At 44.2% G+C, this 26,014-nt stretch overlaps 3 protein-coding genes across 5 annotated transcripts in view; 2 read left to right on the forward strand and 1 right to left on the reverse strand.

Moving 5' to 3' along the window:
• Positions 1-4,762: 4,762 nt before the first annotated feature.
• On the reverse strand, positions 4,763-14,427 carry lpxn (leupaxin). The gene is made up of 9 exons (XM_035412400.1): positions 14,277-14,427; positions 12,429-12,547; positions 11,409-11,470; positions 10,622-10,718; positions 10,023-10,304; positions 9,305-9,478; positions 7,379-7,460; positions 5,979-6,127; positions 4,763-5,057 (listed from the first exon to the last, which is right to left on the reverse strand). The coding sequence occupies exons 1-9, from the start codon at positions 14,287-14,289 to the stop codon at positions 4,791-4,793; spliced, it is 1,245 nt and encodes a 414-aa protein (XP_035268291.1). The 5' UTR covers positions 14,290-14,427; the 3' UTR covers positions 4,763-4,790.
• A 961-nt stretch (positions 14,428-15,388) lies between these two features.
• On the forward strand, positions 15,389-24,567 carry znf692 (zinc finger protein 692). The gene is given in 12 exon segments (XM_035412896.1): positions 15,389-15,565; positions 16,533-16,740; positions 17,756-17,787; positions 17,983-18,414; positions 18,416-18,610; positions 18,715-18,796; positions 18,883-19,161; positions 19,704-19,766; positions 20,448-20,526; positions 21,035-21,149; positions 22,041-22,140; positions 22,742-24,567. Coding segments are annotated over 11 exon segments (1,881 nt in total). The 5' UTR covers positions 15,389-15,565; positions 16,533-16,573; the 3' UTR covers positions 23,079-24,567.
• Positions 24,568-24,770: 203 nt separating this feature from the next.
• Positions 24,771-26,014, forward strand: part of fcho1 (FCH and mu domain containing endocytic adaptor 1) — a 51,180-nt gene continuing 49,936 nt past the window's right edge. For all 3 annotated transcript variants that reach the window (XM_035413306.1, XM_035413309.1, XM_035413308.1), the window contains exon 1: positions 24,771-24,904. The gene's annotated coding sequence lies outside the window, so the exon portion shown is untranslated. The remainder of the gene's footprint in view (positions 24,905-26,014) is intronic.

Genomic DNA, 26,014 nt, shown 5'->3' on the forward strand with positions numbered 1-26,014 from the left:
TCCTCTTTTATGCTTTAAACGTGTGTGTGTGTGTGCGTGTGTGTGCGCACATGCGTGCGTGTACATGTGGGTGTGTGTGAATGCGTGCGTGTGCATGCGTGTGTGTGTGTGTTTGTGCATATGTGCGCATGCATGCGTGTGTGTGTGCGCATGCATGTGTGTGCATGTGGGTGTGTATGAATGCGTGTGTGTGCATGGGTGTGTGCACATGCGTCTGTGTGCATGTGGCTCTGTGCGAATACGTGTGTGCATGCGTGTGTGTGCGTGGGTGTGCGTCTGCTTGCGTGCATGTGTGTGTGTGTGTGTGTAATAACTGTACACTTATGTCTTCATATAAGCGTATCACAGCCATCTGGCAGTGGAGTTCTCCTAATATCTCAGAATCTCACATTTGGCAGTTGGAGCGCCTCGGAGCCTGCTGCCTTTCATTACCCTGAACAAATCTATCTGGAAGAGCGCGTCTCAGCGCACGGGTGTGTGGCCCGCGACTGCGACGCGGTGGTCAAGCCACCGCGCCTCTGGGGAGCCTGCTGATTGGCCGAAAGGACGTGGGCGAGCTCGGGCCACCGCGCGGGCGCCGCAGTGGGCCCCCTGGCCCGCAGGGAAGGGCCGGCGTTCTGGGCCGTGACCCGCGACGAAGGGGGCAGGGCGGGGGGGGGGGGCTCACGCTCGAGGGCTCCGCCCCCCCTGAGGGGTGACACCGGGGGCGCAGGCAGTTTGGGGGCTCGGGTACGATTACGGTGTCGTGCTGGGGTTACGATCCCCTTTCCGTGCCCCCCCCCCCCCCCCCCCCCCCTTAAACCCCCCCACCCCGCTCCAGGCAGGATCTATGCACCACTGCACTCCCAGGCCTGCTGATGCACTGCTACAGCAGAGCTGTAAATGTCACCTGAATTACACCCCCTCACCACCTTCTCCCTCTCTCTCTCTCTCTCTCTCTCTCTCTCTCCCTCTCGCTCTCTCTCTCTCTCTCTCACTATCTCACATACTCTCTCTCTCCCTCTCTCTCTCCCTCTCGCTCTCTCTCACTTTCTTGCTCTCTCTCGTTCTCTTTCCCTCTCTTGCTCTCTCTCACTCTCTTTCTTTCTGACTCTTTTTTTTTTACCGAAGGTTCATGTTTCCTGTTGTTTCAGTTAATTTCAGACCCACAAACACCTTTTCCTTCCGTTGCCCTCTTCCCCACACACACACCTACACATGGGCTCACATACACACACACACACAGGCTCACCTACACACACACACACACACACACACAGGCTCACCTACACACACACACACACACACACACACAGGCTCACCTACACACACACACACACACACACACACAGGCTCACCTACACACACACACACACACACACACACACAAGCCCTTGTGTGCAGTGTGTGTTTTCTGTACACGCATTTACAGTTTTTTTTCCCCTTTTCACACCATCTGTATTTCGCCGCTGCTTGAGCACGTTGCGTTTCCTGTTTTAACGAGGACAGATGACACATAGATGGGCCTGTTGCACAATCAAGAGAGGAAGCAGTGGTTTTCACACCGTTGACCCAAATCACACAAAAACAACATTTTTACATATAACAAGGAGAGCGATCAGACTGCTCTGCTCTGTCCGATGTTCCGCAGTTCACAGCCATGCCAGACCCGAGTACAGTAGTGCTTTATTTGTCGTCCTCTCGGTTTTTTTTAAGCCAGTCGTACAAGACCAGGAGAGCGTTCTAACGTGGCGACGACAACATGATTTATTCCGAGGCTCCCTCAAACCCAAACACTGCCTGCGCCACCTCTTCCTCCTAACTCTGCCTCCCTCTCTCCATCCCTCCCTCCCTCCCTCTCTCTCTCCTTCTGCCGTTCCATTCTACCTCCGTTCTCCCGCTCTGATCACTGCACTCTGACCGCTGAACGGAGAAAGAGAAGGAAAAGAAGAAAGGAGGTGAAGAAGAAGAAGAAGAAGAAGAAGAAGAAAAAAAAGAGGGGAGAGCTGCAGAGGTCTGGCACCCCTTATTTAATGTGTCCTGCCAAAAACACAATAAATCCCCAACTTGGACTCCGTTCAGTCCAACGGAGGGAAACGAAGGAAAGGAAGGGGGAAAAGAAGAAAGGGAAGGAATGAGAAAGAGAGAAAATGGAATTTGAGAGGGAGGGAAGAAGAGAGAAAAGAGAGACGTCAGGGACTGTACTTCTTCATAAATACATAGGCTAAATTGCGGTGAAATTCAACCCAACAGAATATATAATTCCACCTAGGCCTATAGCCCAGTTCAAATCTGACCCCAGTTTGTTCAGACAGCTCGATTTTTCTAATTTTTGTTCTTTTCTTATGTCCTTGAAAAAAAAAAGTTTTTTTTCTGGCAATGCTAGAAAAGCGCAGACAGTATAATATAACTCCACCACCCATCTTATTCACATGTAGTTACATTGTAATTACAGAATGGGCCATCACATTCACATGTAGTTACATTGTAATTACAGAATTGACCTCCTGGGGCTGGTGTAGTACTAATTGTAACATTGTTATAACATGATGACCAATGAGGAATAACGGTTCCCAGAAGTCCATTCTTTCATTGGTCAAACATGAGGATTCCTCTCACACAGGAAGAGGCAGTAAAATAAAACCAGGAGCCATAAAATGAGGACTTAATATGCATTCAGTTTTATTACATTATAGCATCAGGCACATTAGCATTGATTGTCCATGTTGTACAGCCTTACACTCTCAAAAAGGATGCGTTAATATCCAACACACTTTTTGTGTCACTGCTTTTGTGTTGCTTTCAGCACTTTTGTGTTACAGATATACAATTAATTTGTTACAAAGGGAGACTATTTCAAGGCAGAGACCGTGTTGAACTGCACCACAAAATGTGTTGTCATTAACGAGACACGGAGGTGTGTTGATAAACTGCACGTCATGTATTGACACGTTATTTGTAACGCATCCGTTGTGAGGGTGTAGAACATCACTGCAGTTTCAGAACTACTGCGCTTCGAAGACAGGCGTTTAGCACACAGCTGCAGCGAATTAAAACGTGAAACGGAGACCGTAAGGAAACAGAGACCGTAAGGAAACGGAGACCGTAAGAAAAACGGAGACCGTAAGGAAACAGAGACCGTAAGGAAACAGAGACCATAAGGAAACAGAGACCATAAGGAAACAGAGACCGTAAGGAAACAGAGACCATAAGGAAACAGAGACCGTAAGGAAACAGAGACCGTAAGGAAACAGAGACCATAAGGAAACAGAGACCATAAGGAAACAGAGACCGTAAGGAAACAGAGACCATACGGAAACAGAGACCGTAAGGAAACAGAGACCATACGGAAACAGAGACCGTAAGAAAACAGAGACCATACGGAAACAGAGACCGTAAGGAAACAGAGACCATAAGGAAACAGAGACCGTAAGGAAACAGAGACCGTAAGGAAACAGAGACCGTAAGGAAACGGAGACCGTAAGGAAACAGAGACCATAAGGAAACAGAGACCGTAAGGAAACAGAGACCGTAAGGAAACAGAGACCATAAGGAAACAGAGACTGTAAGGAAACAGAGACCATACGGAAACAGAGACCGTAAGGAAACAGAGACCATAAGGAAACAGAGACCATACGGAAACAGAGACTGTGTTCCTGGAGATTGCGCTGAGACGACTTTCTGCTCGCGAAACGTCGCCTTTTTGCTCGCTAAGATTACGACGCAGTCGCACAAGCCCAGATGAACACCCGCCTCGGTGGTGAACGTGACCATGTGACGCCAAGCTTGCGCAACCTCCCCAAATTTCCAAGAGACAATGAAATAACAGACAGAAAAATTGAATTTAACGTTCCGAGGGTCTGGGGGTCATGACAGTGCATGCTTACAATCAATTAACTAATGATCTCACCCGTTGCAGGGAAACCTGCCACATACCAGAAGCAGTATGCAACCCAGGGCGAGAGGGCCTAGCTGCCAATACTGCATTTCATGTCATCTTCAGCTTTGGCTTTCTATAGTTTGGTTTGCTTTCTATCTGTTTGGGTTTTGTGTGTGTGTGTGTGTGTGTGTGTGTGTGTGTGTGTGGTGTCCAGTGTATGGTTTGTTTAAGAGAAAAAATAAATGCTTGACAAAATAAAGCGAGACCCCCTCAGGCTCTCTCTCTCTCTCTTTCTTTCATTGTCTCACTCACTTGTTCTCTTTCTCTGACAGACTCGCTCTCTCTCACACACTCTCTGTCTCTCTCATTCTCTTGCTCTCTGTATCTCTCCTCTCTCTCTCTCTCATTCTCATTATTTATTTATTAAATTATTGGTATCTGTTTGGGGCATGTTTGCTTCTTTGCAGGTGGCATGGTCTCTATTCTATTGCTTTGTTCGAATTTTTTCTTTCTGTTTGTTTTTCTTGCGTGTGTGTGCCTTGGTATTTGTTGTTCTTTTTCGTTTGGTGGTTTCTTCATTTTGCTGTGCCGAATGGCACTACGTATTGTACAATAAAGGTTTGTTAAAACTCAACTCAAACTCTCTCTCTCTCTCTCTCTCCCTCCCTCCCTGTTGTGTGGGCTTTTTTTATGGAAGTTCTGTATTTTTTGTTTGAACAATGCTTCAATTAAAGGGGTTTTAAAAATAGAATCTCATTCTCTCTTCCTCTTTCTCCCCTCTCTCTCCCTCTCACTCTCCTCCCTCCTCCCCTCTCTCCTCCTCCCCTCTCTTTCCCTCTCACCCTCTCCCTCTCTCTCCCCCCCTCTCTCCCATCCCTCTCTCTCTCCCCCCCCCTCCTCCCTTATCTCCTCTCCCCACCCCCCGCGCCTCTCACAGGAACAGCTTGTCGTGGCAGATGCCGCAGTACGGTTTCCCGTCCTGCTCCTTGAACACGCCCTGGCTGAGCTGCTTCAGGCAGAAGGCGCACACGAAGTGCTCGGGGTGGAACTTGCGGTCCAGCGCCGCGATGCAGCGCCCCGAAATCGGCGTCCCGCACCCCCCGCACAGGTTGCCCTGACGGGAGTGGTAGTGCAGGGAGCAGAGGGGACGTCCGTCCAGCTCCATGAAGCACCCGTCCCGGAAGGGACTCATGCAATCCTGAGGAAAAGGGGGGGGGGGGGGTCAACACCATTCTGCACAAACCACAGCTGGAAAGTCCGGGGTCCAGGAAGTAAAAGTCCTCCCCAGTATTTTGTTCCCATCACCTGGATTTGCTAATTAGCACAGTTCTTCAGCCAGGAGGAAGAGCTGACTAGTGAAATCAGCTGGCTGAGTTCCTGGGTGGAGGAAACACATGGCTGGACATTTGCTTTCTGACCCCTGGACTTTCTGCCTCAGACAGAAACCGACTAAGAAAGTTCAGAAGAGGAAGGGGAAGTAAACAGGACGAAATAAATCATAAATCAACAACCTTTTTTTCTATTGAACTTTATTTCACATTAGAAAAATCAATTTACTGTTTGCCCGTTTCACTATCGATTAGACACAAAGGAGTAGGGAGAAGCTGTATAAGAACTCTTGACCATCATCGGCTGAGGAAAATCCAAAATCACTAGACTAAATCTACTTCAACACCCATGAAAACAGTACAGTTTGCATAAATCCTACCGCCCCAACCTTCACCCCCACAACTTGGCGCCATTATCTCCACAAAGACAACAATAACTATATTTACGTTATTCCACGTTCATTCCAAAAAAGTTTGGAAACTCCTGTTGTGTTGTGCCGGATTTGTGTACAGCTGCACACAACTGTTTTTAATTTTCCAAGAGCAATTTGCTCCGGATTTCCAATGGAAATGTACAAATGCTGCGCGATCACTGTCTCCAAATCCTGCAGCTGCGCTCTCTCCGGACAACTTGAGAGGAACTGTTGCGGTTCGCCGGACATTTTACGCTTTTACGCATCCGCCGCTCTCATTTCCTTATAAGTAGACACGCAAATAAAAGGGAAGCGGTCACGTGACGTCTTGTCGAACGTACGATCCTGTGCGTCTGGGCTCCGGTTTGAGTGACTCACCGTGCAGACGAAGCAGTCGGGATGCCAGGTGCCGTTGGCTGCGGACAGGTAGTTCTCCTGCACGGGCTTCCCACATCCAGAGCACTTTGGCGCAAAGAGACGGTAAAAGTCTTTCTTGCAGTACGGCTTGCCGTCGCGATCCAGGAAGCCTTGTCCACACAGAAAATAAAAATGACAAAGGTTGAGCATCAGCGTTTGAGGTGCAATTCCCCATAATTTCAGCCAAGGACAGGAAATTAATTTCAATCAGTTATTTTATTGACTAATTCTGTTCAACTAATCAACTGATAACTCAGTTCTTTCTGTTAATGAGTTCAATGAAATTAGTGCAAACAACTGACTGAACAAATGTTGATTCGGGTGAAGATACTTTTTAAAGTGACACAGTTTAGCATTGAATAGATAACTCAGCTCGTCTTTAGAATCTTTAAGTTTCCCCATTAACATGGCAGGCGTCACTGCTGTACTTTGGTTAGAAGGTACTTAAATGTATTATGTTTATGACGGCCAGTATAAATGGATAATATGTTTTTTATTTGCCCTTAATGAGAGTGTCTGGCAAGCGCATAAAAAATGGAAAACAACAAGCTGTTCCTCAGACTGCTTCTCTTACATAGCCTGCTTTTTATTCGCACAGTCTGTTTACACAGCAGGGTACTTGCTGACACAGTTCTAGTGAAGTTCCTTATTCAAGAGAACAACAGCAGTGTCTTACCCAGGAATTGAACTTGCAACCTTTGACAAGCCACATCTGTTCCCTAATCGTCATACTGAGCTGCCACGTGTTTCTGTGTCTGTTCCGCATGTTACCTGAAGTGTTCACTTAGCTACCTGTCCAATCGGCATGCAGCCATGCCCCCATGCATCCTGCTCCTGCCGAATGGCTGAAGCTAAGCAAGTGTGGTCATTAAAGACCCCATGACACTTGTGGCAAAGTGTAGGGGGTTCCCTGGTGTCCTGGCTAAATTCCCAACCTGGCTCTTTTAAACTTGCCACCTAATCATCTCCTGATTTAACTGGCTAAAAATTTTTATTTCCCTCTCCACCTTAGCTAATGTGAGGTGAGTGTTCTGGCGCAAAATGGCTGCCGTGCATCACCCAGGTGGGTGCTACACATTGGTGGTGGGTGAGGTGAGTTATATTACATTACATTTATTTAGCAGACGCTTTTATCCAAAGTTTTTTTTTAAAAAGTGCATATCATGGTCATTGGAACAACTACAAAACAAAGGTTCTGTAAGGTACGATACTCATTTTGTACAGCTATTTATAGCCAAGAACACAGTTCAGCTCACGCAGATGAGTTCCCACCCATCACTGTGAAGCACTTTGAGCGTTCTGAAAAGTGCTACACAAATGCAATGATTCACCCATTCTGCAGAGGCAGACGCGCGACTCACCCTCCGTCCCGAAAACCTCCCCGCAGTGGTTACAGAAGAAGTGCTCTGGGTGCCAGGTCTGGTCCATCGCGGTCAGGATGTTCTGCCATACGAGCACAGGCGCGCAGTGAGCCGGGTGCGAGGTCAGAGGTCAAAAACACACGTGAAAGGACTGTAACCCTTTTAGATGCTGCGATGGTGTCAGTGCACGATGTCAGCGATCCCCGAGCAATTTCAATGCAAAGGGTTTCTAAACAAAACGGAGCCATAACAAAGAAATCCTCCCTGAATGAAGAAATCTGTATTTTGGCTAAAGTGGAGGTCTCTTTAGCATTGTGAAATTTGTACCGGTGTCTGAAGGGTTAAGGCGTGATTATCTGGTGGCCGACGAGGGAAAGGGCGAATAGAAAGGTGTAAGGCTGGATGCAGATCAGTGAAGGAGAGAGAACGGCGAGTTCATACACTTCTAAATTTCTTCCCGTTTTCTCTGCGAAAGCGATCAGCGATCGTTCTCCGCGGACCGTTTTCCAGGTGTCCTGCCCAATTGTGGACGCAAATGTGGAATTTTCGTTTTGTTTTTTTTTATTTTTTCGTGCCGAATTTGTCCTGGTATGCGAGAAAAAAAAAATGGGAGCGGTCAGCATCGCCGGGGCCTAAACCGATCGGAGGAGCGCGTAAACAGTCCTGACGCGCTGCAGCTGATGCCGCCGGCACCCGTCCATTTTCGCGGGACTTTGTTTGCGTTGGGCCCAAACCCAGACCGAGTCTGGCCCGCGTGTGTAAACAGGCGCGCGTTCATCCAAACACAAACACACGCCTGTGCGAGAAAAAAATTCAAACAAAGAGCTTCACATTAAATTTGGGCGGACAGACAGACAGACAGACAGACAGATTGACGGACAGACTACGAATGTCAGTGAAAAGGCTTTCTGTACACCTGCCCACCTGTATACCTGTATCCACTGAGCAGCTGTATGGACCCAATGAAGGAAAAAAAATGTAATGGATTATGGGTAATATCCTCCTAAGACTCCTAAGGCAATTCATTTCTGTCCCTTGTAGAGGACATGAGTTTCTGGTCTTCATCTCTAGAACCACATATTCTTCTATGCTGAAGCCTGCACTACAAGGGACATTCAATAAAAATGTAATAAATAATATTTTTTGAAAATATTTTAACTGCAACGTGTTTTTGTCATCCAAGACACTTGTATTATGGTAAAAAAAAAAAAAAAAAACTTAAACTTTTTTTCTGCCAGGTCTCAGGCCAATATATAATGTAGATCTGTTATGGTTAAAACTGTCATTACTTCTGTAGAGAAACCCTGAAACCTGCCAAACTCCCAGTGCTGTATATACAGTGACTGCTATTCCAAGCATGGCTGAGCGGAGAACGTCTTGAGATCTCTTCACATCGGCTCCAGGCTGTGAAACGAACTGCCTGTGGGGCCCGTTTGGCCCCTGCTACTAACATTAGCCTTTCGCTCAGCACCCCACCGTAACGTTCCGAGGAACTGCTTGTTGACAGTAGTGGGTAATATGTTAGCATTAACCCTCTGAGCAGCAGGGTTTTTTTTGGAATGTTGTTTTTTTTTTTTTTTTCCCCAAAATTCTAAGTCAGTGATCTGGAGCTCCACTGCTTTCAGTTACCAGCAGCCATTGTGACATCATCATTAGAATGTTCATTTGAGAACATTCTAATCACACGTTTGCGATCTTGCACCTTGAAGATGTCTGATAATCTAATGACATGCAGGTTAGGCTACTTGGGCGGGGCACTCAATGGGCGTTCTGCAAAAGAACATGCGTGCTCACTCAACCTACCCTGTATAAATAAACGGTTAAATATTTAAAAAATTATGTGCGCTCTGTCACCAAAGTGAGTCGGATAGGCCGTTGTACTTGGCAAAAGGGAGATCCAGCTTTTCTGACAGGGGAAAGGGGTACCTGTAGAATGGGGCCTTTGCAGTACGCACAGCGGGGAGAGAAGAGGTTCTGGTAGTCCTTGTCGCAGTAGGGCTTCCCGTCTCTCTCGAAGAAGCCGCACGTGCCCAGTTCTGTCCCGCACGAGGAACACACAAAGTGCTCGGGGTGCCACACCTCTCCCAGAGCTGTGATCATCTACAGGTGGATGTGGGGTGGGGGCGGGGGGGCAGGGTGCCAGACAAAAAAAAAAAGCATTTTTATATATTAACCGATGTTTTTCTTTAAAAAAAATGTATTTACACTTTATTTCAAATCAGAAAATGCGTTGCATGCTGTGCATGTATTTTTACACTGATAGTGTAAAAATACTGTTGTGTACTATGTACTATATGATGCCTACACTTTCCATGGATTTACCCACACATTTTTCAAGTCATTTTTGTGCCATGAAAATGATAAGAAATGATAATTGATGGTAAATTATAAGGGGAAAATATTGAAGACTACTGATAAGTATATCTCAATCACAACATTAAATCCCCGTCTTTCTTAGATGAAATTATGTTTTACATCATCAAGCTATATTATTGGGGGGGGGGGGGGGGGGGGTATTTGGCCTGTTTTGCAATATTGGGAGGCTATAACTCCCTATACCCCCATACGTTTTACACAATCAAATAACAACTATCATGCCACAGTTGTGCTGGCTGACCATCGATTGCCTTCGTAGATGACATACCTTTCCCACAATGCACTTGCCGCAGGCAGTGCAGAGGCCTTTGGCGGAGGTGCGCACGCCCATCCTCTCCATGTCAGAACGTAGGCCCCCAAGGAGGTCATCTATGGAGGCCCCAGTGGGTTTGTTTGTCTTCCCAGGTGCCTGATCAGAATCCTCAGCTGCACGGGATTTGCCTTCGCCCGCGAGTTCGACGTCCGCGTCCTTCGTCTCCTTTCCTCCTTTGCTTTTTTGGGATTTCCGAACGAGCGGAGGGGGGCCTGATGTGGCTGGCAAGTCCGAGAGCTGAAAGAAAATAATAAATTAAATATTTTAAACCGCCCAAAATGTCTTTATACTGTTAAACATGTTATCTATTGGGCAGTGCAAGTCTGATGCTCTAAACCGGTTTTTCCTCTTGGATCAGAGATTCCTTATTTTGAGCATGTCACGTTTGAGTACACCGCCCCCTGCTGACCAGTAACGCTAAGTCGTGTAATAATTCCATGCAACAAGTTGTGAAATGTCAAACTCTATAATACAGAACTGAGATATTTTCAAGGTGCTTAAATATGATAGCAGACCCATGAGTGATTAAATGTGTGCCAGATATAAGATGTTACCCCTAAATTCAGGCCCAGTAGCTCCTGCATGATGGAGTCCAGTTCTTGTGTGGCCGAACGGGGACTGAGAGTGGCCTCTACAGGGTCTGGAACTTCGCTGACAGGGACAAACAGAAAAGGGCCATGAGACTAAAAAAAAAACCTTGCAGAATATCAGAGTAAATCACGGGAAATCAGACACCCTAAGAGCACTTATTCAAAACAAACACAGGGAGAGAATGTGAGGAAAAGCAAATGGCAGCTTGGGGGTCATTTGAAGCAGCCGGAGGGAAATTTGGAGATGGAAGAAGATGAGGGATGAAGCTGAGAAACACAGTGTGAGGAGAGGAGACATGTAGACCAAAGACCCAGCAGTTCAGTCTTGACCACTGTTGAGGACATCAGTATCGATAACCATACATTCCACTATGCTGAAACATACAGTAAAAGGGAATTAAAAACAAAATAAATGATATTTTAGAACATTTGTTCACTGAAACATTTTTTTATGATCCAGTTCTCTTGTATTATGTAAAAAAATACATTTTAATAATTAAACTTATTTTTCTGCCGGGTCTCAGGAGGAGAGAGGGAAGACATGAAATATTGGCTGAACAACTGCCTCCATCCCCAACCGCAGCTCATAGGAGGAGAGGGTTCTGATGCAAAATGGCCGCCATGTATCACCCAGGTGGATGCTGGACACTGTTGGTTGTTGTCGGGGTGACCTTTGCCCCTGCACTGCAGCCTGGTTACTGCTGAGTGAATGCAGACGTGACCTGCATCAGTCGATCTATTTGTGTCTCACCTGTACACGTGGTCACTGTTCGGGTCCTGGGCCGGAAGTGTAGAAATATATACAGGTGTGATCTGGTGAAAGAGAGTCCACATCTGACCTCGGCTAAACCCAAGTTTGTGCATGCAATACAGGATCCACACAACTCCCATTAAACACCACCATTACCCAAGACTCAACTACAATTAAACACCATCATTACCCAAGATTCAACTACAATTAAACACCATCATTACCCAAGATTCAACTCCCATTAAATACCATCATTACCCAAGACTCAACTACAATTAAACACCATCATTACCCAAGACTCAACTCCCATTAAACGCCACCATTACCCAAGATTCAACTCCCATTAAATACCATCATTACCCAAGACTCAACTCCCATTAAATACCATCATTACCCAAGACTCAACTCCGATTAAATACCATCATTACCCAAGACTCAACTCCGATTAAATACCATCATTACCCAAGACTCAACTCCGATTAAACATCATCATTACTCAAGACTCTCTGTTGTCTCTTTTCGAGGGAGCTCTAGTCTCTCATGAGGAGCAAGAGTACCCCTGGGTGGGCTCCTCTGTAATTCGAACCCTAGATGTCCTCCTCTGACTCATCTCTGTACAAACCTGCCTTGTGAGCTGTGGTGTGATAAGCAGCGCTTGACCTCATGTGGTTCAGAGGAGGACTCAAGCTTGTCTGCGCTCTCCTCAACCTTCAGCAGAGAGTCCAGCAATGCATGCTGGTATATATAGATCAATATTGTCCCCCCATCCTCCCCCTCCTGCACCCCAGCTACTCAGTATGAATTCCATCCATCTATTATGTAACCCATTTATTCCTGATAAGGGTTGTCGAAGGGGTAGGAGCTTATCCCAGCATGCACTGTGAGAGCGGCAGGAAAGCACCCTGAGCAGGTCACAAATCTATTGCAGGGCCCGCACACCATTGACTCACACACTCACGCCTACAAACAATTTATATCCTCAGTGTGAACTATAAAACTTTAAAACTTTGTGGTGACTACCTGTCCATGTGTGCTGGAGCTTTCATTCTTTCCAGTTTGCTCCGAATTCTTCTGAGTGATACCTGCGGGGCCTGGAGCATTCTGGGAAGACGTCTGTGCTAACTCTTCCAGGAGAAAGTCTAAAAAAATAATAACAATAATTATTTATTGCTAAATAATGTACAACACACATACAAGCGTGCACAGGCACGCCTCTTAAAACGTGGGTGTCCAGTCTTATCCGAAACAAGCCGGTGTGGGTTTTTGTTCCAGCCGGTTCTTCGGAAAGCAGTTCCGTTGATTCTAATCTTAGATCTTACACAATGCTTCTTCCGCTTGACTGTACATAACACACATACTGAAGCACGGACTGACTTTCGCCCTGCAGGGCGTGATATCAGCGCACCACAATATGATTAATACTTCCTGGAGAAGTGATATCACACAATGTGCCGTGGCTTCCGTTGCTACAGCAGAAGTGAAACGTAGAAAGTAGCGAGTAAAAACACTTCAAATCAAATGCCCCAACTCTCTACTCAGGTCTGGCTGTTAGCTAACAGTTCACATCCGTCAATTTCTGTGACACAATCACTCTCCATCACACGTGCATGCAGACAGGCATGCACTGCATGTGCTATTCTTTTGGAAGGCTATTTACATCTTGAGTGAGCACACATGTACATCTCACTGGAGACAAACCAGTAAAGGGAGGGAAGATTGAGAAATAAGTTCCGTTTTATTTTTATCTCAAGCACAGTATGGGCTTATTAAAACATACCCATTGATCTCGCAGTGAAAATTAAACTGCTTCTTAAATATTTCTCAAAAAGCATGTAGACTTGGAATAACATCCAAATATAGCCATGGTTAGGTCCTTCATCTCTGCCCCAGATCTGGAGAAACTCATCCACGATTTTATTCTCTCCCGCCTCGACTATTCTAACTCCCTGTATACCAGTCTTAGTCGGAAATCAATCCACCGCCTACAGTTAGTTCAAAATGCTGTAGCTCGGCTCTTAACTCAGTCCAAAAAAATGTGATCATGTCACCCCTGTCTTAGCATCATTGCATTGGCGGCCAGTTTATTTTAGGATTGATTTTAAAATTCTTTTAATTACTTTTAAGGCCGGGCATGGGATGGCCCCTCCCTATATTTCTGATCTTTTATGCCCCTATGAGCCAGGACGCAGACTGAGATCCTCAGGTAAGGCTGAAAACCAAAGGCGACAGGGCCTTTGCTGTCAGAGCCCCTAGACTTTGGAACATTCTGCCAGAAAATATCAGGCTTGCAGAGTCAGTTCCCCATTTTATTTCACTTCTAAAGTCATATTTTTATAATAAAGCGTTTATTAGGTGATTTATTTATTTATTTATTTATATTTTTTTATATTATTTTATTATTTTTATTTGTTTCTGTGTTTTGTATTGACTATTGTGAAGCAATTTTGTTACCTGTATTGAAAAGTTCTATACAAATAAAGCTATTATTATTATTATTATTATTATTATTATTATTATTATTATTATTGTCTAGTGTGGTTTCTGTCTTGGCCAAGTCTCCCTCAAAAAATATGTTTTATCTCAAATGATTTCCTGGTGAAATAAACAACCATGCACAAAATATGTTATAGGCCACATCAATTTCTATATTCTTGCCACTCATTTAAGCTGGCTGCCTATATGGCTGTTTGTTTGTCTACAGCAAAAATACCTTCTTCAAAATGTGCCCTATCCTGCAAATCCCTGCCTATCCCCTCTCCTGTCCTCTTCTAACGTCTCACCATGTCCTAGCCATCCAAGGACATATATTCTTTCCTGACTTGAGGAGAACGAAGACTGTGTACTGAAGAAAGCGATAAAAACACTCACCTAGTTCGTCCATGCTCGGTCAGTGATGTTTGCAGGCTGTCTGTCGATTCGGTGTGGGAGGAGAGGTTTGTGTGGCTCTGCCTTTGGCACATCTGAAAAGATGCATTTGTGCAAAAGAGAGATCTGACTTGCTGACAGTTGGGTTACATCCTGTTAGATGGCTCACAAGACCGAAACTGCAGCTTCCTGTTGGTAGTTTGACTAGGTAAAAACGACAGGCCTGCACTGTGCACATTAAATGGGTTAAGAGCGCCTCTGTCTCTGTTTTATTTGCAATTCTTTTTGCACTTAGTTTTTGTTTGGATGTTTCTAATCTTACTTGTCATTCGAAGTGCTAAAGTTCAACTTGTTTTCCCCAAAAATAAAAAGACATGAAATAAACCTGTATCATACACCATGATGTGATACCCTTACCCTTCCTCTTACCCTCATCTTGATAAGCAACACATCTGTTTTCCTCTAAGGCACCGGTGCCTCTGTCAAACGGGCTAAAATTGCATTGAACTGCATTGAATTGTGCCTTTATTTCCATAATATCTACCATCAAGCCTATTTAATGTTTTCAATTTGCTTGCTGTATTTAGTTCTAACATGGGCTTTAGAAAAACTCTTGCATCTTAATTTGATTTTCATTCTAGAATGCATAATGTTGATATTACGTACACTATGATGGTGTTGAAGTCCTATTAACATTTAGCTTTTTATTCTAGATCTTGATTGATCTAATAATAACGGCTGTTGCTGACTGATGACTAATCCATGAGCACAGCATCATAATGAACATCAAACATTCTATATAATGTTAATTACTATGGCCCCCTTAAAGTGTAATCTACCGGAAATGATGTCCACTTCAACCTGATTTAATTTACTTGAAGTGTCTATAGTTTTTCAGTTAGCAGTAATTTAATTTCAGACTTTATTTTAAGCAATAGAGGCATAATTTCGTTGTGGGCATAAACAACCATTGTATTTATTTTCACTGCAGTAATGTACTCGTAAACCAGACGTATTAGACTAGTTTTCTCAGTTGAACTACATTTCCCATAGTCATAAAGTTGCCGTGGAGGTTCATGGGAATAAAATACAGACTGCGTCCACTTCCTATCATCCAACATCTCCAGTTCCTGTACAAATCTCAAGACAACTGGTTTTGTCATGATTAAACTTTTAAATGAAACGATGAATGAAAGGTGTCGTGCTTTTTTCATTTGTAACGAAATAGCCAGCTTAAGAGAATAAATACTACGTGGTGTGGAGTCAAACAACAACTAGAAACATCTACCAAGGTTTGTACCGAAGCGATCGTACTTAAAAGGGCAACTGGATAATGGCGGGTGGGACCCGCTAACATCAACAAGAAAAATGGTTGTATACCTGTTGTATTTTCTGATTTATGTACTTTTTGTGACACCGACACTTTTTTGCCGGTGTTTATTTGTGGTTTAATCTATTTAAACACTTTTTAGATTAACGTCTATGGAGAACAGTCAGAATGCATAGTTTATTCGAGTTCTTTCTTCCAATAAACTCCGTAGTGTAAAGACGCGTGAAGACTAATTTACTGCCGGTCAGAGATGAAGCTGGCTACTGTGCCGTACTTTAATACGGTTAACTGTCACCGGGGTTTATTAAATCGGTTGATATTTCAGCGCCCTCAAATAACTGAAGATATTATTCTTGCGAGAGTTTCAATATGAATTGTACTTTTAAATGAAAACCTTTTCACAAAATAGACTTTAAAATTGTATTGGAATGAATAATATGGTCATCATTCACTTTTATCAATCATTTAAGTGTGTGCATGTGTATATATAGCTACTTATTACAAATGATTACATATACATTATTTTATCGTTTAGCCCGCACTGCAATCAAGCGGCATAAGAACTGTTAAATGATATAGGCTATTCATAAGATGTTCTTCCTCCTTTATTTTAGGTAACTGCTATATAACTGTGGAACAACATTTTCTCCACTAAAACAAATTGTTATAGCGTGCACGTGTGCTCTGTCATGCATGTTAAAAGATCAGATTGCAAGGGTTAGGGCTACAGTTTGCCGTGAACTGAGCCCCAAAAATGGAAACGTGAAATATCCGTTATAAAAGCTATTTAAAAAAACCAAGGCAATTCGATTTACACGGTAATCTCATCCTTTTGTTGACAATGTGCAATTCAGAAATGTTTATCATATATTGTAACTTGGACGCCTCCTGTGACCAATGATTATTTAATTATTGTTTGTATGTTGCAGATAAGTGTTTCTTTAATCCCTCCACAAATCCCGGTGTGGCGATGTCATCCCCAAGAGATGCTCAACGACGGCAACGGCGCAGGGAGCTGGACGCCAGGCGGAGCAAGTCGCGGGTTCGCCTGGGCGCGTGTCTGCAGAGCTGGGGTCAGCTGAAGGAGAGACTCGGGTTCGCCCTCCATTCGGAGCTCGCGCAGCATCTGCTAGAGAGGTGCGTTTGCCGTCAAACATCGGGAAAACCACCAGATCATTAAGTTGTAACAGTTTTTTTATGATCTGCATTTTAATTAATACTATTAGCATCTCTAATCTATGTCTATGGAATTGTGTTTCTACTACCTATGTAAGGTCACTGCTGGGCTATTGTAATAAAGTGTTATTAGAACAGGAAAGCAAATGTCACGCGTTTAACATGATTATGAACATGACTAACTGTAACTAGATAAACAGGCAGAACTTTTTATTCAATCAACCGCAAACGAGTCTAGTCCTGACTGGCTCAGGTGTATGACATATTTTTCAGGCCAATTTCAGTTAAGAGCTTTTGGGTTGGGAGTCTGTCTGATCTGTCCCATCAGCCCTTCAAACAGATTTTGATGGTAGGGATAAACACAGGGCGGCCTTAAGACTGGCTTAGTGGCAGCACAGCCTTTCCCTATCTACAACCCTAATGCGCGTCATGTTGAAAATCGGAAAACCTTTAAAGTACAATGTTTTTACTTTCAGTCAGTGACTGGCATTATGATTTTTAATAAGTTGGTGATCATTTATATCTAAGGCTGCTGAAAAAGTTTAAATCTTAATTGACGTTTCTATGGGAAAAGGCTTTTGTATTTTACTTATGTTTATTTCAGTGAGGCCTGTATGCAGGGGTGTAGCACAGAATTCTGGGCCCTATACATAAGCAGTCTCTGTGGGCCCCCTTCCTCTCTTGATCCATGTCTCTCACGCATCATTCCAGGCTTTTCGAGGGCCCTCCCCCCATTTGGGCCCTGAGTAGTCAGTCCCACTTTTCCCCCCCACTACGACGCCCCTGGCCGTATGACAGGTGCTTGTTGGGTCATGTAGCCTGTTGTGTTGATATTTTGAACACAGTTCTCTCTTGTGAAGGTATTTACATGCAGATTGTGAATGGGGTCTATGAGGTGATGTCACTCAATGACTGCTGTATTGCCGCATTAAATATTTTTGACGTTCCCCCCCCCCCCCCCCCCCCCCCCTTTTAGCTACTTCTCCAAGGCCTGTGTCAAGTGCTCTGGTAAATAAGTCATCATACTACTTACATTTTCATTCTTCTTGTATTACTATACCATTATATGATTGTTAGATATGATATGCAATTTATGGTAATGGTCTACTTCAGGTTTGACTGAGGTAGATGCTCTCCCCTGACTTGCAGTGCATTGTCAAATATAAATGTGACAAACATTCTTATTGGTTCCATTTTTTTCAGTTGGGAGGGGTGAGGCAAAGGGGGCGAAGCCTGTGGTGACATCAGAGGAATCCCTCCAGTGCCTGGTGCTGCAGGTCCATTGCCATGGGCAACGGTGCCCCCTTCCTCCCAACCTACAGCCTGCTGGTGCTGTGGAGGGTCAGGCCGCTGGGGTGGGGCAGGCTGAGGGGGAGGGGCAGAGCAACAGACGCAAAAGAGAAGAGAAAAAAGGCAGGAAAGACGTTCGGCTGGAGATGCGACCTGCGGAGGGGCGGGGAGAATCAGGAGAGGGGGCTCAGTCAGAGCTCTGTCTGAGGTACGCCTGCCAAGGGGGGCACGTTTTGGCCTGGTGCCCCTCCAGGACTGGCCAAGAGGGGAGCGGGGCGGACGGGGGGGAGGGCGGAGGAGCTCGCTGTCCCTGCTGGTGCGAGCCCATCCAGAGACCGAGGGAGGAGGAGACCAATGGAGGAGAAGAGAGAGAGCAGCAAGGAGGAAGCCTGCTTTTCAGGGAAGACCAGGAGGTGCAGCAAAGCAGGGTCTACAGAGGGGAGTCAACATGCGGACGAGGAGCAGGAAGAGGAGGAGGAAGAGGGGGTACAGGAGGAGGAGACAGTCACTGGGACTGAGACTGGAGAGAGCACCACACCAGGTAAATGTTAATGTTTTATATTTCCTATTTTAATTATTACATAATTGTTATATTTATTTGTCAGTATTTTGTAGTTCAGCCATTTATGGTTCTGTATTTTTCAGGGAGTGTGTGTGTACAGGAAGTTGAGCCAGAGATGGAGAGGGATCAGGTAACAACAGAGTTTCCGCAGTCACAGGAAGATTGGTAAGATGGCGTTTCAAACCTTACCGAAAGTTTCTTAAAATGTTTGTTCTGCGCTCATTTTAATCTGGTTGGGTCTGCATCGACAGTCAGCTCCCTGGTGAAGAAGAAAGAGAAGCAGGCAGCCCAGACGTGCAAACTAACAACAACTACATTCCATCCCCTTCACGGGCCAATCCTGGCTGTCCGTCTTACAGCGGTGACATAACTTCAGGCAAACCCACCAGGGAGGTCAAAAAGAAGCCATATTCTCCCCACGGTGACTCAACTGTAATACGACAAAAGACCACTAGGGGGAAACAGAGGAAAGCAGTTCAGCCTGCACAAGCCAGATCTAGTCCACGGATAAGCAAGCAGGAAAACAAAAGGTGTGCTAGTTTTACCTAAGATCCTCATTTGTTTAAACTGAGTGATGATGAAGTAGCAGTACTGTGTTGTTAAAGATGGTTGGTCCATTGACAGTACAATATTGAGTCATATGAATTTTAAGTAGCAGTAATACAGACCATTTTAAATGCAACATCTAGCATTCAGAAGAAAACCCTTCTTTCATATAATTGTACTGTCTGGCTGGTAATGTGTTTAATTGAAAATTGGTTGTGCAGGATGCTCATTACATTTTATTTGCACTGAAATAATTAATGTATTTCATTAGGTCTTCGTAAACAGCCTAGTTTCATTACACCAAATGTATGCTTCTGTTACAGTCTTACTTTTCCGAATATGCATTTACTTTTTCTCGTTTTTGACGTTACGTGTGTTTATTTCCTGTCGAGTGTAACGTTGTCCTTTTTGTCCAGAACTTTCAAACCGTGACTCAGAGCTGGCCGAGGAGAAAAACAGTGAAGGCTGGCGTGATGAAAGGGTTGAAGATAAGATATAAACAGTGCGTTCTTTTATTTGTTTCCAGAAGCACCGTACCAAAGAGGCTGGGAGACGATGACATTTCTCAGATTAGCGGCAAAAGAAAAAGGTGCGTGCGCGACGCGTGTGCTGCTTGCACGGATCTCCCATGATGGCGTGTATTATCCTCCTAGCGTGTTTTGGAGTTCATGCGTGTAATGCAGCTAAGAGCAGAAGAATGCGTAATGACGTAAATGGCCATTCAGCCCATCTAGTCTTATTATTCTCCTACAGTTTGCTGCGGTATCCAAAGGTCTTTACCTCTGTGACATTAATTGGCAAGCGGCTTCACACATTGCTTACATTACATTACATTCCAGGCATTTAGCAGACGCTCTTATCCAGAGCGACTTACACAACTTCTTACATAGCATTTCATAGCATTTACACTGCATCCATTTATACAGCTGGGTATATACTGACACATTGCGGGTTAAGTACCTTGCTGAAGACCAGCTCCTTACCCATTATAACTACTAAACTGCCGGACCTTTGATAACGGTGTGTATATAAAAGTACTTCCTCATCGGTGTGGAATTTACCTTGAAGTAATTTCCCCATGTGTGTATTGTTCTACTGGCACAATTTACCCTGAAAGGTGTTGTAGGCCTGTTTTACAGCTGCGGTATATTTAACTGCGGTAGAAAAAAATATACAAAGTTTTCCTTTTTTTCCATTTTAAAGCGATGTCTCAAATAATAAGACATTTATTTAATTGGTCTCATGCGTTTATTATCTGTCTCTGGCACAGGAAAGCAACACCCAGAGATATTTTGCCATGCGAGTTCGACGGCTGTGGAAAGATATTCTCTTCCCGCCAGTACCTCAATGTGAGTACTCCTCTACAAGGCTTTGACGAGACATTGTGAGAAAAGCACAAGTTCTTCAGATACACCAAACACTCACTTTCTGTTTTCCATTTATCCTGCATTCCCTACTTACCTATAGGAGGTTCCAACAGGTAACAGGAGTTTTTTTGTGCAGTATCACTGTAGAGTTCAATTCCATATTCTTTTGCCGCCCAGTAACCCTTTAAGGTGTAAGATCACAAATATGTGATGAGAATGTTCTTAGTTGAACATTCTAATGGTGATGTCACAATCACTACTGGTAACTGAAAGCGGTTCAGTTCTAGAACACTGAAAATCATTCAAAAAAAAAAAACCTGCTCTTCAAAGGGTTAATGTATTTTCAGATGGAGCATCAAACTGGAATGTTTCTTTCAACAGCAGGGAGATGGAACTTTTCATTGTTAGGAATATGGAGCTGAGCATCTTGAGTCTGAAGGACGGGTGGTGAGAACACCAGGTGCAGTGACTCTCCTATCTTGCCTTTCAGCACCACATGAAGTACCAGCACTTTCACCAGAAGACATTCGCCTGCTCTCACCCCTCTTGCGGAAAGTCTTTCAATTTCAAGAAGCACCTGAAGGAGCATGAGAAACTACACAGCAGTGAGTCTTTCCTCTCCATGGGTAACACACAGAGGGGTACAGGGTAACACACACTGAGGTACAGGTGAAGTTTAGAGTCCTCAGCAGTGGCAAATAGAAGCAGGTGAGCCTTTTTATATTCGGACACAATGACCAACACAGTAATTCGATGTAGAACAGGCAGTCAGTCTGTCCTTTTCCTTTAAATTATATTCCCCCTACAATGCTATTGGACCACACAGGGCTGTCCTCACATTGCCTGAGAAAAAATGCATGCTGCTCCCAACATGATAAACTTAAAGCACAGTGTAAGCACGGGTAAAAGTCAGACCTGTGTATGCTCTACATAATGCTATTCTCTTGGAACATTATAATTGTTTATGAAGCCCTGTGCCTTTAAGTAAACCATTAATGTACATTCAGTGCTTTCGCTATAAAGCAGCTCAACAGTTTACATTATTCTGTATGGATGAGTGGCTACCTCACAGTGTCTGCAAGTGCTGTGATTTATGTGTGTATACTCTTGCCCGCGAGATTAAAGTTTAGTGGCTTTATCAAAGCTTTATCTGAGTGACAAATGAAAGGAAGAGAAAGCTTGCAGTCTCTTTTACATCTCAGCTGAGATCAAAAGCAAGCCAGCCGGCAAGATGGCAAGTCTTCATGAAAAAAAATCTGAAAATGTCACCAAGTAATGCTGCCTGTATAAAACTGACCGTTAACAATTTAAACAACAGTTTCCATAACAATCGAGTTTTGAGTTGGTTGAAGGGGCTGTCTTATCGCCTGATGACTTTCTGATGTGAGCCAGCCGTAAAGGACAGTACAATCAAAGCCCATAGAGAGTACTACTGAATCTCTGGTACAATGGAAAGTGGAAAGTAAATGTGCTTTTGTGACGCTTGTCTCCGGGAGACCAGAGAGACTACATCTGTGAGTTCTGTGCCCGAGCTTTCCGGACCAGCAGCAACCTGATCATCCACCGCAGGATCCACACCGGGGAGAAACCACTGCAGTAAGTCTCTGCGACGAAGAAGAAACGCACAACTGGCTGGCGAACGTTGCATGAGAGGGAGCGTGGCACTGGCTGTGGCTGTCGGGGTGATCGTGGTAGTTACCGTCAGTAGGTTGTTGTTGTTGTTTTGGATTAGCACTGAGGTTTTAGGATAGGGGTTTACCGACCCTGGTCTTGGAGAAACACATCAAAAGCAAGCCAGCCGTCTTCAAGTTTTTGCTTTCACTATCAAATACGCAACCAGTTCCGACCCAAGAAACTGGTATAGTGAGGTAATGGAGTGACCAACCACTTTATTTAATTACATGCTGACTGACAATGAAGCCAGCCAACTCTGTGGCTCCTCAGGACCAGGACCAGGGGCACCCACAACAACCCCAATATTATCTAATGTAGACACAGTAAATGACCACGAATCTGCAGCAAATTTTAAAAATACAGATCCTAGACTACATTTCAGATACTCGTATTACTTTATTGCTATTAGTTTATATAGTTAGAAATATAATGCCATAATACATGTTTAGCTCCTTTGGTTTACTTCAAGGGTATAGTCGTTGTGGGCGTGTCCGTTTGATTGTTGATGTCTGTCGCCGGGCAGGTGCGAGGTCTGCGGCTTCACCTGCCGCCAGAAGGCCTCGCTGAACTGGCACATGCGCAAGCACGACGCCGAGAGCGGCTACCAGTTCCCCTGCGAGATCTGCGGCCGCCGCTTCGAGAAGAGGGACAACGTGACCGCCCACCGCAGCAAGAGCCACCCGGACCACACCCCCGGCCCCGCCCCCGCCGTAAACTCGGCCGCCCCCGTCTCCGAAACTCCCTCCCCCCTCCCCGAGCGCTCGGCCCTGGCCTCGGACGACCCCGCCGACCCCGTGCACAGCGCCGACCTCGCGGGCCGGTCCAGCGACCCCGGCGACCTTTCTATCGTGGTGATGTGAGACCCCTCGGGCACAGTGGGCTTCTGTCCGGCGGCGTCGCGTTGCGCTCCGTCATTAGCTTGCGGCAGTCCGGAGACCAAAGAGTCGCTGTGTCCACAGTAAACAGTGCCACATGTCCAGAGTGACCCAAGTGACCCAAGCTCGGTGGCTGGTAAACTTGAAGATGTGCTTTAACCTGGGCTAAATTCACACCGCGCACCCAGACAGAGCACATCCTGTCCCCCAGAACCGCAGCGTCTGTTTTCTGTTCAGCTTAATTGTTTAATTGGTGTCATTATTTCGGACGGCAAGCTGTTTTTACTGGGGCATTCCAGATGTTAATCAGTTTCTAATGACAAGGTGGCTAAAATCTTCAGGTTATTGGCTCTCTGACAGGAATCTGCCTCATCCTGACCTGGATGCTAAGTACACACCGAGTAATGACTAGCACACCGCAGCAGTTATTTTGTTCTTTCAGCAAAAGACGTTTTTTAACTCACGCGCAAACAAATCGGTTACCATGGTTATTTGCTGAAAGCCACAGTTCTGAGAGGGTTGTCCATATAAACTGACGGATCGCCTCGTCTTTGCAGCAGGGATTCATTTTTTTAATAAGTTTTGTTGATCCCCCTCTGGGAGAACTGTGTGACTTGCGGTTTTTCTTTGTTCTGAAACTGCTGTACGTTTGAATGAAAGATATAGACAGGTAAAGACAGCCAGGTCTTCATCAAAAATCGTGCCAAAAGTTTGGTTATGACATTGTTTCATTGCAGTTAATGTGACTCTCTGGGTGTTCACATGGGAAATGTGTAAATTGTATTAAGAGGAACAATAATGATGTAGGTAAGTAAACTGGCTGAATTGTCTACACCTGTAAATTACCCTTTACCTGTGCAGCTGCCTTGTTTAGAAGCCTGAATATCATTTGATGAAGGATTAAGGAATTGGGTTATCAAAATTTTGTTTAAAGAATAGGTCTAATTAGTAGTTTTCATCTTTTGTGTATATACAGTAGTTAATGTCCTCACTGTAATATGGTTTCTTAAAAAGCACACTTTTTTATGTCAATAAAAAAAAAAAAATTAAGCTAGATGTTCTTTGAATATTCACAAAAATAAGTTCATTAAAAAGGATTTGATATGGTTGGTGGGAGGATAAGATTGCTGTTCATGTTGGCAATTGCAAGATTATTTAAACAACACTGCAAGAATGCAGTCTGCGCACTATTCATGTTCACGTTCATATTTCATATTCCCTTTTAGGCCTATTTGCTATAAACCGTTACCAAAATGTTAATTATTGTTAGTAACAGTTAATATGACTTCTAACTCTCTAGCGCCAGACAATGTACCTTTATTAATTCTAACATTTAATATCAGTGGCTTGAAATTTTAAGATATCAAATGGAAAATAATTGTTATGTATACAGATGAAGTGTGGACATAATTGTGCATAAATTACTACCTCTGACGATTATATTAAGTTATCGTTATTCCCGCCTTTTTCTAGCTGTTCAACAGATTGATGACTACTTCATCAAATAACGAACGTTATTAACAGGTAGGCGTTATCTAAACGAGAAAATTTGACATTCAATTGGTCCAAAAATAAACAGTTTGTACACGCCCTTTAATGGTTGCCATGCCTACATAACTTTTATCCCCGGGCTGAGTGACGTGTACACTAGCCAATAAGGCAGTTGTTAGGCGGGGGCTTGCGGACACCCTGAAAACTCAGTTTAAATTGTAGAGCTAAAAAACGCTTTTCACATTGTAAGGTTGGACGGAGGGACAGGTGAATGGAAATGAAACATGAATTTTCACCGCCTTACATGAAAATATTTTCAGGTAAAAATGACCAAATAATTATGGTATTGCTTTCAAAACGCCTACTTGGTTCTTGCTAAGTTAAACTAGCTAACAAAGACTTAACTGGCTAACTTGTCATAGACAGAAACTCGCTAGCAAGCTAATTAGCTGGGTAGCTAACTCTAACTCTAACCGTACGTGCATCGATGAAACAACATGACTGACAGAGCTATCGTTATTTTAACGCTAGTAACGTAAATGACTGGGTATTTGCTCGATAGACTGGCAGGAACCCCACAGATGGTTCTTGCGAATCCTAGTGTTTATTTTGGAATTTCAATACAAATTAAAATTTGGCATTTAGGCTAGCTTTCGTGGTTTGAAATATTTAAACAACGCTGCCGTTAGTTGCATCGACTTCGTAAAATATAAAACTAGTTATTTGCCTTGCTTTGAGTACCAAGATTGTTGTCGATCAATTGAAACATTTCGTTAACGCTCATAACACCGAGTAACTTGTCGAGCTAGTTGAAGATTGAACTAATTTTAACCACCTGAAATGAAATGAAAGTCGTATTATCTGATAACAAAAATAATTGCGCACGTGTCGCATCCACATACCGATTTTTTTTTGCTGGTTTAAGGACTGTGACCGTGTTGGCATTTCAGTAATGAAATTGTTCTGCTAGCTAGCTGGCTACCGTTAATTTATTATGTCTAGTATCCGATAGTCTTCATTACGTCGATAACGTTAGCTAGGTATTTGACTTGAGGAACCTCTGCTGGTCTGGCCGAATGCAGCCAGCTAGCTATCTTGCAGTGATGTGTTAATTACACTGTGCTATAATAGTAAGGTAGACCTTTGAACATTTATGCTGGCTACCAAGCTGGTACTACTGTGTGGGAGCCGACCTTACGTTCGTGCAAATGCGCTTTTTCATCTTCAGAGTCTTTTCTTGGCCAAACCAGACATAACGTTATTGTTACTGACCTCCATCCGGATGGTTTGCAAATGACAGTTAGCCCCTGTTCCGTTTTATGCTGTTGTGTATCCCACAACTTATTGTACAGAGTTGCATGACTACCTCGATTTTAGAGGGCTGAGACGAATGGAATGATTATGAAGCTCATCATTGTTTTTTGTGTTTA

This window comes from Anguilla anguilla, chromosome 4 (assembly GCF_013347855.1).
Source record: "Anguilla anguilla isolate fAngAng1 chromosome 4, fAngAng1.pri, whole genome shotgun sequence".
Lineage (NCBI taxonomy): Eukaryota > Metazoa > Chordata > Actinopteri > Anguilliformes > Anguillidae > Anguilla > Anguilla anguilla.